General features: G+C 43.1%; 1 protein-coding gene across 1 annotated transcript; it reads right to left on the bottom strand.

The window, feature by feature from the left end:
- Positions 1-565: 565 nt before the first annotated feature.
- On the bottom strand, positions 566-13,677 carry cdc34a (cell division cycle 34 homolog (S. cerevisiae) a). Its single transcript, XM_072389596.1, has 5 exons — positions 13,221-13,677; positions 5,807-5,893; positions 5,294-5,391; positions 3,576-3,710; positions 566-3,489 (listed from the first exon to the last, which is right to left on the bottom strand). Exons 1-5 carry the CDS (start codon positions 13,401-13,403, stop codon positions 3,267-3,269), a joined length of 726 nt encoding a protein of 241 aa, XP_072245697.1. The 5' UTR covers positions 13,404-13,677; the 3' UTR covers positions 566-3,266.
- Positions 13,678-14,054: the final 377 nt, after the last annotated feature.

Here is a 14,054-nt window from a genome sequence, read left to right as displayed (position 1 = left end):
ATATCCAGCTTACATCCAATATGAAGACTGGACATCAAATCCTCATTGTTTTAGTGAAGATTAAGTAGAAAATACCAAATCTCCACATGAAGCGCTGTTGAATGTGATGCATTAAAGTTTGACATTAAAGAAAACGCAACAAAAACTGACCAATTACGGCTAAACTAAAAGCCTCCACAAACACAGAAATGCCTTACCTTTGTTTCCTCTGAGATTAATATTTCCTAGAAGGAAAGAGGGGACCATGTCCATTTAGAGACGTTTTATTCCCCTCAAATTCCCACAAAACACAGAAAGTCTCCACCACCCCTCTGAGCCCAGCAGGGCGACTACTGGGTTCACATCTCATCGTGTGCATTCCTAAAATCACAGTAAATGGAAAAGGAAGGACACGAGTCTTAGCTCTCAGAGCTAAACCCTGAGTTTCATTCAAATGCCATTAATTTCAGTGCCTGAAAAAGAACACAGAAACCAAATCAGACGTCGAAGCCACCGAAAGATGGGAAAATCAAGCCACTGGAGGAGAAAAAAAAAAAAAGATAAAATTTCAAATAATCAGCCAATATCTAATAAAGAGCTTTATTTCAGATTTTAAATAGATTTACAAACCATAAGAAAAAAAATAAAATATAAACAAAAAGAAAGGAAAAAAAAACAAACAAAAAAAAAACATCAAGTGATCGTCAAAATATCCACATGTGCATATCAAGGTAGAGATTGTAAACAGTCCTTTGAAGCCAACAGTGAGTGCCCCCAGGGGTCAGGCTCACTCAGCTGAAGGAGGATTTGTTTGTCGTTTGGTGGTTGTCTTTTTCTTTTTTTTATTTTTTCCTGAGGTTCTTGTTTTCTTAACTCCTGGGTTTTCCCTCAGTGACGCTGCCACCAATCACAGCTCAGAGAACTTAAGGGGGGGGGAGGGGCTTCGGGAGGAAGGAGGATAAGAAAACAGTAGTTTGACTAAATTGAAATCCCAGTTTCCCAAAAAACAAACCAAAAAAAAAAACAGTGTGGGGTGGGGTGGGGGGGGTTGTTTCATAAATCATATGAAGGACATCAGTCTATTATCCAGTATTGAAAACTCATTGTAGAGCATTCAGAGCCAAGTCATTATTACAGCATGGTTTGGTTTCTATACAACTTTCCTGTTCTTAAAGGTCATTCTGTAAATTGGTTCTATATTTAATCCATCACAACCAACCCTGGTTTCTTAATCGAGTCAATAATCTCAATACAAATAAGAAAACAATGCAGCTCACACCACAAATTTTGGAAATAAAAATATGACGTCAAAATTGAAAAGCCTAAAAACACAAACCCTTCAGCCCATTCACAACGCCACAGATTTAGATAAAAGTGAGTTAGCGAACCTTATTTTTTTTTTTTTTTTATCTCGGACACAATCCCCACCCTTATAGCAGATCTAAAACCACGAATACATATCAGCATGCTAGTGAAGAACCAAATTCTCCTGCTCAGAGTTGAACCCTGGCCCAGATTCCTCCCGTTTTCAGCTTCCTCTCCACACTTTTCGGCACATCTCTTAAACAATCTGCAAAATGTTCACACGGCGGAAACACGGTTACAGTGATTCTCAGAATTTCCTTGAAAATACTGTTGGATGGCGGCGATGTGTTTTAAGCGTGCAGCAGAGCACTCCTGGGAGGAGAGGGCATCTGACGGCGCACAGCTGACTGAAAACAAAACGCCCATATTCGTGTGGCCACTTTCCATTCCTCGGATTCATACGCACTGTAACCTGATCTGCTCCGAGGTAGCAGAGTTCATTGATTCAGGTGAGACAAGATTGCTGCAGTCCAGTCGAGCATTTCAGAGTAAGGAGGGGTGGGGGGTGGGGGGGTGACGCATGCAGCCACCGGTAGGGGGCGAGCGCTTTGAAAGTTGGCGTTCAACGCAACTCCTCTGCTGTGGATATTTGTGCTACTCTAAATATGAACCACAAACCACAGACAAACAAAGACAGATACAGCTGCACACATCCATCTCTAACTGATCTCACAGTCTCTCTTGAGACTTCATTGTCAGACCCAGCTGTGCTGCCACATTTAAAGCACTGCATATTAAGGAAGTTCAAGCACTGTCTGCATAGTTTTTTTTTTTTTTCTTAAATACAGTACGTTGGATTTCATGAGCAGCAGCAAGCTGAGCTAGATGTTTAATGCATCCAGGCCACTAGTAGCATGTGCTTGTACGATGAAGGCTGTGTGGCAGCGAGTAGAGGATGTTCGATCTACATCCAGACTCTTTAGATCAGCTGTTGGATCTTACCCTTCTCACTCACGCCCCTGATAAATCTGACAGATGCTGCTATAAATAAGTAGAGACGTGTTCCATCAGGAGGGCGCTGTTTGCAATTTAAACTGTAAGCTTGACTAAGAAAAAGAAAATTTAAGGAAAAGAAATGCTTGTCGTCACTTTTGTATGTCTGCCGGTGGGGTTTTGCTTTGATCAGCCAGTCACTCAGATCTGGGGCATTAGGGATAAAAGGAAGGCACAAGGGAGTGCAAGCGGCTTTTGGAAACTGATAACTTCCCCGTTGGTAGCAGCATGAGCCCTGTGGCTTTAAAAGGTCAAAGGTGAAGCGCGGCAGGGCTTCAAACAGCCTGCTAACTGGAGGTCCCATGCATGGCTCAGGCGGAAATGACTCAGCTTTTTGTAACACAAACTGGACGCCATTTTTACATTATTAGCTTCCCCTGCAAATACTTTCCTCTTGTTTTACAGTGATCTGATCTGTGATGTTACATTCCTGCCTGCTGATGATGTAAAAGAAGTGACCGCTCTCGAGCCCAAAAGAAACCTGCCAATAAGAAAGCTTTGTTCCACTCAGCATCTATGGAAGAGAAGGTTCTGGGAGCTGATGAGCTTTTAGGGAAACCTAAACGGGTATCAGTGGAGTTGAGCACAAGGAGATGAAGAAAACTCAAAAGTATCGAATTACACTGTTTGTGTGCAACTTCTACTCAGACAAATGAAAAACGTAAAAGAGAAAATGTTAGATGTAACATAAAAAAACAACTCTGCAGCTTTCTTTTCGTCAATGCATCAGGCTTTAGTGTGCAGACTATGACTGCACGTGACAGAGGGTGCACAGGGGGGGGGCCGTGCTATGTGAAGACTCAGGACGAAGGGGGAGGGACGTAAAGTTCAGTCCATAACAGCAGACGGAGGCGTGTGTGTGTGGAAGAGAATAAGAACTGATCACGGGTGGTGGAGGAGAGAGCGGGTGACATCACAGGGAGGCGTGGTCAGGAGTCCTCAGTGCCAGAGTCGTCCTCATCATAGCAACAGTCTTCATTGTCATCCTCGTCGTCTTCCTCCAGCTCCTCGTCGTCATAGTAGTCATCGTATAAGAGGTTTGAGCCGTCGTCTGTGGGTGGGACTTGGGTGCGGACGCAGTATTCGTCCAGTGTGACGGGAACCTTGACGCCGTCCCTCTCTGCGTCAGCTTTGGTAGCCAGCACCTGCTTCCTGTGAGACGGAGAGAAAACGACGTCAGTGCCACAACGTTGTGTCTCTGCGGCACTGACCAACTGTGCCTTTATCGCTCGTGGTACCTGATGATCTCAATGTATTCTCGGTCCTTGCCCTTGCTGTCCCTCCACTTGCGGTACATGACGGACGCGTCCACATTAGCCGGGGAAAATGTGTTGGGTTCGTTCAGTAGGGAGATGACACTGAGCAGGATGGTCCTGGGAGAGATGCAGACAAGAGAAAAGGTGAGGAGAGATTCAAATAGAGGAAAGCAATCCAGGATGAGGAGAGGAAAGCAGAGAGACGGCAAAGAAAGACGGGTAAGACGAGACAATTAGAGTACAGGTCAAAGAGGATGGAGACTACCATAGAGAGAGGGTGCTTAAAGACAGGGTGGTACAGTACATGTTTCCTTCAAACACTTTCCAACACTGACTTCTTGTAAAAATATGACGCCACTTTCATATGTGGGACTTTGCTGTCAGCTCTCGGTCTGCAGAGGCTCCATCACTGAAAGCTTACCACAGAGCAATAAGAGATTCTGATTAAACTCAGGAGAGAAATGGAAGAGCTGGAGGGACTAAAACGATTCAAACTGTATCAAGCAAACACGGCTCTGAAATATCTTCATTTCTAGTGTATGATCTCTCACCAGCTTTCCCAACAGCTCTTCTTTCCCTGGGTCATAATGTGGGACTGTTAGCTGTTTATCGGCTCCGGGGGCATTAGCAGGCTCATTATTATATTACATTATCAGAGTATGTCCATGTAGGATGGACATACATGAAAGGTAAAGCTAAAGAGGGAGTACTGGGAAAGCTGCAGGGGATAAATATATGAATACAGGTCCAGTAAGTACCTGGTGTAAAAAAAAAAAAGAAAAAAGGCTGATGAAACACAAGATGCTTCTCGCCTGAAGGTCAGCAAAGTGTGTCGGTGCGAAACATTTCTGCTTAAGGAGCAGGAAACCAGACTGAAAACATACATCTGATAACTTACAGCAAGTTAATGATGCTCATTTCCAGTCATTTTAAAGAAGTGAACACTATACGCCTAAAATACGCACATTTCTCTGAAATCACGTTAGAACAAAAGCCTGCAAAATCCAACCACAAAAATGCGTTCTGACAGACTTTCTGCTGTTTCTTCGGTCAAACTACAGACAGAAACAACTGAAGAGGAGGAAAAAAGGGTGCTGTAATCAGGAGTTTTGGGAGTGATTGCTGGAAGTTGTCAATATCAACCACAAGCTCTGTTATAATGTAGCAGTATTAATGGATTTAAGTTAGTCTGTTCATCGGCAGGCAAAGTGCGCGCCTTATTTCACCAACTCTCTCAGAGACGAGCCACAGCAGCTTGTAGTTGGCTACTGAGAACATTCAGAGCTTCACTAACAGCTTCCCTGTCAAAGCGAAAATTAATATTTGTAAAAATGACTCTAAAATCAACTAAGAACAATTTATAGAAAGGCCTCGAGAACCAAACTTCCGAGCCTCCATTTTGTTGATCAGCACAGGTTATTCCTCCTCTGCCTTTGAAACTAAAGTGTTTTCAGGACTAATTTACCCTCATCAGCAGCAGAGTTTCCCTGAGTCACGGTCCAATGTCAAACAGGCGATCACCATCATTTTTAAAAACCAACAGGTGCTCGTTGTTCTAGCCATTGTACGGACACCATGTCTTCTTTATATCACTTAATAGAGAACGTGCCAATCAAGTCAAACACCATTAAAAACATAAAACATCAGTTTGCCATTACACTAAAAGAGCGAGGACTGCTGCTTGTGTAGCACATGAATACCTGACATTCTGTGTGGGGTTCCACCTCTCTGACGGCAGCTCGCCGCTCTGTGGGTCATCTACTGGTGGATGCAGGATAGAGATGCACACATCCCCATTCTAGGGACACAACACAATACACCTTTATGTTCAGACAATTCATTTACCATGCAAACACAGTTAAAAACATACTATGTGGGGTTGGAAAGAAGCTTTTTACCTGGCTCACTTTTGTAAAAACCTTCAGCAAAGTTCGGCGTTTCACTTAAAATTCTAATGTTTTATTTTACCTACGACCTAAAAAAGAAAAATCTAAGAAAAACATATTTCCATGTCTGTGATTCGGGTTATGTTTCACTAAAAAGCAACTTAGAAAACACATAAAAACAAACAAGAAAAAAAAATCTCAAATAGCTGAGTCATTTAAAGGTCAAAAGGGAGAAGGGCCTGAAATCTAACATGTTGAATTACAAAATCAGTAAGGACGGGACACTGAAGACTCTACCAAAGACTTTCATATTCTTAGATCAATTACCTCATAGATGTTGGGGTGCCACATTTTGGTGAGGAAGCGGAAGGCAGGTGGAGAGTACGGGTAGTCAACAGGAAACTTGATCCGAGCCTAGGGGTGAGGAGACATATTAGCAACGTGGCAGGAAGTCTATTTACCCCTCTCACTTGTCAACTTACAGGTGTAGACTACTCCCGGCCAAACTATCACTGTTCAGGAAACATTTTCACAGATTACACAGACAGATTTCTTAAACCACACTTAGACAGCTGGATTTGACTCGAGTCGACTTTCGGTGTTATATTCTTACATGGAGTCACTCTACTTTTCCTGAATACTGCTCTTCTACTGACAGGAGTACGGCTGCCTTTGTGAGGACATTGACTGGCATAATGCAAAGAACGGCCACAGAAGGACACACAAGCGCAGACGGCTGACAAGGAGAGAGGGGGCTGAATTCTTAAAGCTTTTCTCATAGTTGCAGCACCGGTGTCAAGAAGCGGGCTGCTAAGTGAGCCTCCACAATCATGCTGAATAGCTCCAATATAAATTAAATAGGTATAAAAATAGCAACTTTGGAGTTCCTGCTAACTGTTCTGAGGAGGCATTGAGGGGCTAATGACAGTGTAATGTAATATGGTGTGGAGGATGGGAGAGATGGAGGTTTGCAGTGCATTCAGCTGCAAAGTGTGTGGAGCACAGAGAAACACTGGAAGGGGGGGGGGGGTTGGTGGTATAAAGACATTGTGTATGTCCTTTCCAGCTGTCACTTCAGCCCAAAACAATCCACCACTCACACTAGTGTTCTGCTATTACACGTCCTAACATTGAAGCACAACCGCACGTCCTTTACTGTCTACAGGACCCCTCCTCCTTTTCCACAAGGCGTGCCATGGGAGAGCCGGGGACGATGGGGGAGCACACTGGACCGATTACACACACGCATATCACTCAGCAGGAAACCTTCTCCTGATCCCCTTGTCATATACACACACACACAGGCTCACATTTGCTGATTCGGCATGGTCAGCTGGTTCTCGCCGAAGAGATGGGGCGGGTGGCAGCTGCATGGGAGCAGAGGGGTGGAGTGGCAGCGGGAGAAGTACAGGGAGAATAAAGGGGGTTGGGCTCTGGAATATTTCAAGCTTCAGCCCTCTTTGACTCCATTGCATAATTGAAACCAAGTGCCAAAACGACCCGGTAACAGATTATTGCCATAAAGGTGTCAGTGTGTCACGACCTCTGCAGTAAACCGCATTAAATTTAGCATTTGTTATGGCACGCACGATGAAAGGGGATCAACAACCAACAGAACTAATCTGTTCTCGACCTGTAAAGGCACAATCGAGAAGAAACGCGCACACACACACTTTTTTTTTTTTTTTTTTAAATCGCCGTGTTTGACTGGCAGAAAGCTGGTGGACAGGCAGAGTGCAGAGTTCAAGCCAACACTGAACACATAATAGGCTGGCAACAGTGCAGCAGCCAGCAGGCTGCTGGTGGAGGAGGGGGGAGCAAGGCCATGCAGCAACAGCGACCGCTCGCTTTTTCTCTCAAAACAATGAAAGCATTAAAATCATATCTGTCCACTGGCTGAGAAATGAGACCAAAGAGATTTTTGCGTTTTTATTTTAACATAAGAAAACTGCCCCTCTGACTCTCCCTCCTCCCACATCACGTCTGCAGACAGTCACAGACAGGATGTTTGCCAATAAGCTTGTTTTGCATTAACCACAATGGCTGACACCAGAAGTCTTTAAGAATTACTTTTAGAAAAAATCTGAACGAAGTTAGAAGACTCTCAGAAAAAAAAAAACAAGGGGACAACTGGCTTGCTGTAAAGCTCTGCCAACACTTCCAGTGGGCGAAGTATTTAAGCTTTTCTCACCAAACGGCAAGAATGAAAAGACAGAACAGGTTTAAATGTTTAATGATTAAAATGCAGCTGCTGGGGGAAAAAAAAACAACAAAAAAAACAAAACATGAAATTTACTTCACAACTCGTTTGATCACGTTGGAACACATTTAGATGAATCGGACTACGCCAACTGTTGAAACCAGAGCAACGAGGCTCAATGATCCTCAAGAAAATGACTTGAACTTACTCAGTTTCTCAAACCAGAAAGGTTTGCCTGCACACACCTGACCAAAAACAGATCTCACCTTTTCGCTTGTTGCTGGTAGGCCTACGCAATGACACATTCATACAGTACGTCCAATAAAGATTCATCCTCTTTCATCACTATCCTGTTAGTCCGAACGCAAGCTAACAGTAAACCAGGAAGGCGGGGGATATGCATCAAGGATAAGCACAAAAACTGATCCCAAATAAGAAGGTAAGAGCATGATTTCACAACGCAGCTTATCGAGAGGCTTTCCCCTGTATTCCCCATTGTAACAATTCTACATTTCAGCTTCAGCCGACGCTCTTGACCTGCTCACACAGCAGGCAGCAGACTGTGGACGGATTCAAGGACGGGGTAAAGAAGTGATGGCTGCTCGGGTGGCTCATTTGATCTGCAGCAGCGGGCAGTTCGTCTCCTGTCTCAGTACCGAGCACACAGAAGAGAAGAAACACAACAGGAAAAGGGAAGAAGAGCGAGGACAAAGCAGCAAGGTCTTAAAAGAGAAGGCTGACAGATCACTCTGGTCTATGGTAGACGTTCAAATATATCCACACTTGGGTTCCTGTTATTAACTATACTTACAAACTGCATTAGCCTTTAAAGTGCTTCTTTCCTCCTGTATATTCATACAGCGGCTAAGATATGATCTCTGCCCATCACAGCAAGCAAACCTGCGCAATTCTTGCAGCAGCCGAGTGATGATTTGCATGTCATGCCTCAGAAATGAACTGAGCAGAGAAAGAACAGAGTCCACGGCGCGAGGGAAACTCACTCTGGATAACCCATTTAAGCAGCAGACGTGAGTGCAGCCAATTTCCTGCCAAGTGTGAGAAAAAGAAAAAAAATAGAAAGAAGGGGGACTTATGAAAGACTTGTCTTGTTACCAGTAATACAGAATGCAAGTTCAGTTTCCTCATTCTATGAAAATCTTTCTTGGACTGCGACCTAAAAAACAGCATTCAGGAGAGAACAGGAATGAGAGAGCACGCCCACCCTGTAGGAGATGACAGCAAGGAGAAGTAAACCAGGTCAATGAAAAGACCCTGAAAAGAACAAATCATTCCGTTCTCCGTTTGCACCTCTTCACAATCTCTACAGATTCCATCCACACACACATGCAAAACACAACTACTCCAAATGATAGGAAAAATGACCTTAAGTGGAGAAAATTACATCTAGCCACACTGACATTTCAAACACAGAGCACAGAGCCAGGTTTCAGAAATATGATTACCACATTGGTGGCCTAAACAGGAAGGAAAAGAACACACTCCCAGTGCTTCGGGGGACGGTTAAAACTGTCTGCTGGGGCCTCACACTCACCTCTGCTCACAACAGGCTCTCCTTTCAAAGGGTGACCACTGCAAGAAAGGGCTCTGTCTGATCTTGCTCTGGCTGTTCAGTATTTCTTCTTTTTTTCCATGTGACACAGCCAGAGGGGGAAACATGACTCCAGCAGCTGAGCTCGGCCCAGCCCAGTCAAATCCTACTCAGCCAGATTGGGCCCTCTTGCCTGTAACCTCCCTTCCACTGCTACTGCAAAGCTAATGTTGAGTCTGTGCACCCGAGAATGGAGGAAGGAAAGGAGCCATTAATATAGCTGCCCAACAGGACTGAGCGTCTGTCAACTGACTGTCAAAAGTTAAACAAGACAGGACACCCTGTCCTGAACCAGAAGAGCAGCACCCCTCTGTCACCTCAGCTGTGAAAACCTACTCTATCAGTTGACAACGCCACTCCATTTACACTATGATTTCATTCATCAACAATTAAACAGCCTTCCAACTCATTTCCAGGTGTCTCTACAGCAGTACATTTCAGTCTCTCTCCACATACAGGATCTTTTCTGCTGTATGTTGCCACCACAAACACAAGACTGAGGACATGCAGTTGACACATTTACGACTGTTCTGGTACGTGACACAGGACAGAGGAGGAAAAAATCTAGTCAAATGTCACAGAGGGGAGCGATGTCAAAGTTCTTAAGTGGAGTTCACAGCCCTGCACAAGTCTTCATGGCTGTCCTTGTTGATCCATGAACCCGAAGAAGCTGAGCAATGTGGAGATCCAAGAGCCACGATGGATGTGATGGGTTTGGTGCGATTTCACCCCAGATGTGGCAACAGCAATGTGACACAATACAGTATAAACACGCAAAAACTACAGTTAAAACAGATTTATTTAAAAGTAACCAATAACGAGTTTTACAAACAGCTTCGGCGAAGTTTAAAACTGCTACCCTTTCTTTTTTTTTGGGGGGGGGGGGGGGGGGGGGGGGGGGGGGCTGGTGTTTACAATGATTTGTAGAGAAATTACATGTTTAAATTTTAAAAGCACAAGCATGCCCCTGTGCATGTTGGGAGACAGTACAGTAATTACCTTTGGCTTACTGAACATCTGATTTGGATTACACTGATAAAAGTTTTTTTTTTTTAAGCAATCTAAATTTGATCATTTTGTGACTAAGCGGAATCTGTAAAAGAGCTCTAAATCAGAAAAACGAAAGGAATGCAGAGTACTTATTTCACTATGTTGCACATTGACCAGCCACTAGTTAAATTATTAAGTCTAGCCAAAACTTTTAGTTATAATACTCACAAATACGCTGAATATTATAACCATTTCCTTGATGGAAAAAAAATGTATAAATCAAAATCGAAGAAGTCTGGTCTCTGAGAGTGACCAGCTCAGCGGGTCTGCTTACATATCCCAGGATCAGTCAAGCTGGTCTTCTGCCAGTAATCAGACGCTCAGAGTTCAGATGGACACTTGGTGTGAAAGGATAGAACGCAACTTTGAAAGGTCTCGGACCAGAGAACGAATGGGGGAAGCATGTGAAACCTACGGTCCAACAGTCAGTTTATAATTTGAAAGTGCTGTTATGTGCTGCATATCCAGGTCAGTTACCTAATCGTGCCTGAATGACATTTCAGCATGCCCCAGTCCAACGTGTGCCTGCAGTCATGATGCGACTCTGAAAACAACACCCCTGTGACAGAAATATCTGAGTCAGCCAGGTTTCGTGCAATGTCAGTATCTGCCCCGTTTCTCAAGAACCGGCAGCTGCAGCTTGTCATAAGTGTTTGTTTGGGTAACCTGGTCAAAGCACCTTTTTTTTTTTTTTTTTCTCTCCTCTGCTTTTTGTTAGAATGAGGCAAACTGGTTGGATGGAAACCTGGATCAGTACAATGAGTCACAACCATGCGGTGGATTTCACAGCCGGGATGTGCATTCCTGGCCCGACAAAGGAATCCTGTACGCAGCACTCACACTGACACACTGAACTGGGTCCACACAGTGGCCTGGCCGGGACCCCTCTGTGTTCACAGGCTTAAAAAAAAAGACCAGAGGCATAAATGCTTCTCAAGAACTGGAGTTACCAAAGAAACCTCTGCACAGTTTTTACAAGCACAACCATCGCAGTATGTTTGATAATCCAAACACAGTGAGCAGTTGTTTCCGATAAATTGCAGTTTATCTGTTTTATGGGGAAAATAATAGCTCAGCATTATGAGAACAAGCTGATAAGAAGATGTAGAATTTGATTGTTTGCCACCATTACAAAAAACTGAAATCTTCTTTGGAAGCCATGACCTATATAGCCCCCCCTCCCCTAAAACAAGACTGTGAAGCCACGTTAATAAAGGCTTGTCATCTTTTCTTTTTCTCATGTAAAACAAAGTAACAATCGCTGCCAAGTTTCAAGCAAAACTACCGAGGATTTATTAGACTTTGCCAGACAAAGCGATTAATCAAAGAGCTCCACGGGATGAATAACCACATTAGAACAGAACTTCAAACAATCCCCTCAATGTGTTGCAATGTTCCAAGCTGATGTTCACATTCTCATTTAGTTTGGGACAAATAAACAACAGACTGTCTGCTGTGGCAACAGATACAAGGATATAGCATGTATATTTACAATGTAGGTGTGTAGCTTATAGCGGGATCTAAAGTGAGTCAGATACTGTAGTTCCAGCTTGAAAGGGCAAAAACAAACTGTCAGTCGCCTAAAGGTCTAAGGTGAGCAATTACAGAAATAATTACTGAAGAATACCGAGGTTGCCTAAATCTCCCGTCCTTTTGTAAGCAACGCCAATGCTCAAACAGGAACAACACATTTGTGAAACAAAAACATTTCGCTCTCAAGGGAGGAAGTAACACAGACAACAAAATTGCCAACGAGTTTCCAGAAAATAGACAAGACAAGACTGGATACATCTGCATGTCAAAGGCAAGGTTACTGTGCATTAGGACCTGGTTCCTATGAGTAAATCTGAATATGTAAAGAAACGACCCACTCAACCATGGGCTCCTGTTCTATGATGAAGACAAAGCAAATGGTTGAATTAGTTAGCAAGCTGATGATATTAGTTTGATTCGTCCAAATCCAAATGCTGACATCTGTCACAGTATCGAGTACGCTTCACCTCACAAGTTTCCAGTTTTGTTAACAGTGGCTTAACCTCTTAATGACACCCTATAAGGATAACTGGGCTTTTCCTGCTGATTTACATGTGTCGTTTATGTCATTTCTGTTTTTCAAAAGGCCCAATTTGATTTGACCAACTGGATATAAGAAATCCATCCAATTTCAAAATGTTTTGAGACGTCTAAACGAAAAGTATATTTATGTGACTGGGTCATTTTTTTTTTTGTTTGTTTCTGTAAAAGTGAATATTAATTCATCTAAAAGTAATCTATGACTTTTAAAAACCAGATCTAATTGTTTTGATTGATCCATTCAATTAACCAAGTTTTCATGCGATTTTCATTCAGTAAAAGGGCCACAAATTCAGAATAATCCAACCCAACCGTAACTGTAATGACGAGTACAATAGAGATGATTGAACCAGTTAGTCAGCTTGTCTGTTTAGAGTTAATGTTGGAGGCGGTTGTAAGCTCGCCAACCTTTTGTTACAGACTAACATAAAAAAAAACACCTAGCAAATGTGACCACACGTTTATGGTCACGAAAGGTTTATATAAATATGTATCCGATAGAAAATAAGCCGTAGCAAAAAGAAAAGTTTCTCTGTGAGGAAGCATGCACGACTAAAACTAATGACAATCCTACTGAGTAGAGTTGATTTAAAGTTAAACAAAGAGCTGGGTCCCTCACAGAGACGGTTAAACAGGGAACAACCTACCATTAGCTTACCAAACGGTAACAGCTTTTAGCCGTTTATGAGGAGAACAGCTACATTGGGGCTTAAGTTAACTGTAGGCTGCCCTTTACGCGTTAAAAGCGAAAACTAAATTAACCCGCTCAAGAACAATAGATTTACTGCTAGCTAACATTAGCTACTCACCTTAAAATAACCACCCTCGTAGTGCGTGTTTGGGGGTCCGAATATCGCTACTTCCCAGTTGTACATGTCCGACTCGTCAACCAAAGTTATCTTGAATCCCTCGACTGGCTCATCTTGGAGACTTTTCATCTCCAGCATTAGTGCTTTTTGGGAACTGGCTACATGATGTCCATGTTGAGCCATATTCCACTACGATTAGTATTAATATATCAGCAACCCACCACAGCTGTGACGGCGAAGGACAAAGCTAGGTCGGTACAAACAGCAGCTACCCGTAGAAGAACCAAGTCCTTCGCAAAGGAACGCGTTGACGTTAGTTTCCGTTGGTATGTCTTCAAAACAGGATCTAAAATCGCGACGACTGGGCTTTATTTGGTCAGAGCTGGTGCGCCTTCCTCTGTTGTTGTGAACAATCCCGGGGAGCTCAGTTTCTGCCGACCATCTAAACCTTCTCCAATCAAGTCGGAGATTAGATTTACGTGATTTCCGGTTACAGCTTTCAAAATACAACCCCTCTCACGGTCTTCGTATCGTTTCATTTTGTTTCCCTTTAACTCAGCATATACAAATAAATAATGGTATATCTGTATGTGGTCCAGTTTTGTTAGATTGTCTCTGCTCACTGTGAGGTTTAGGTAATTTGCATGTATGTCTGATCCTTTATTCCATTTCCCGATGTGGTCACTTAGCAACAAATGTCTAATTTTACAGTGTGTCTGTATGGGATAATTGTTGATCTTCCACTGAACATTTTGTATCTCTCAATTGCCAGTTGGTCTCCTTCTTGTATATTAGTCCTACTCTTTTAAAACCCCTAAACATTTTTGGGTTGCT

The sequence above is a fragment of the Leuresthes tenuis genome, unplaced genomic scaffold, assembly GCF_036924035.1.
Source record: "Leuresthes tenuis unplaced genomic scaffold, fLeuTen1.0.hap1 SCAF_7, whole genome shotgun sequence".
In the NCBI taxonomy this organism is placed as follows: Eukaryota; Metazoa; Chordata; class Actinopteri; order Atheriniformes; family Atherinopsidae; genus Leuresthes; species Leuresthes tenuis.
The sequence above is the reverse complement of the archived record's forward strand: the minus strand, read 5'-3'. Positions and strand labels throughout refer to the sequence as shown.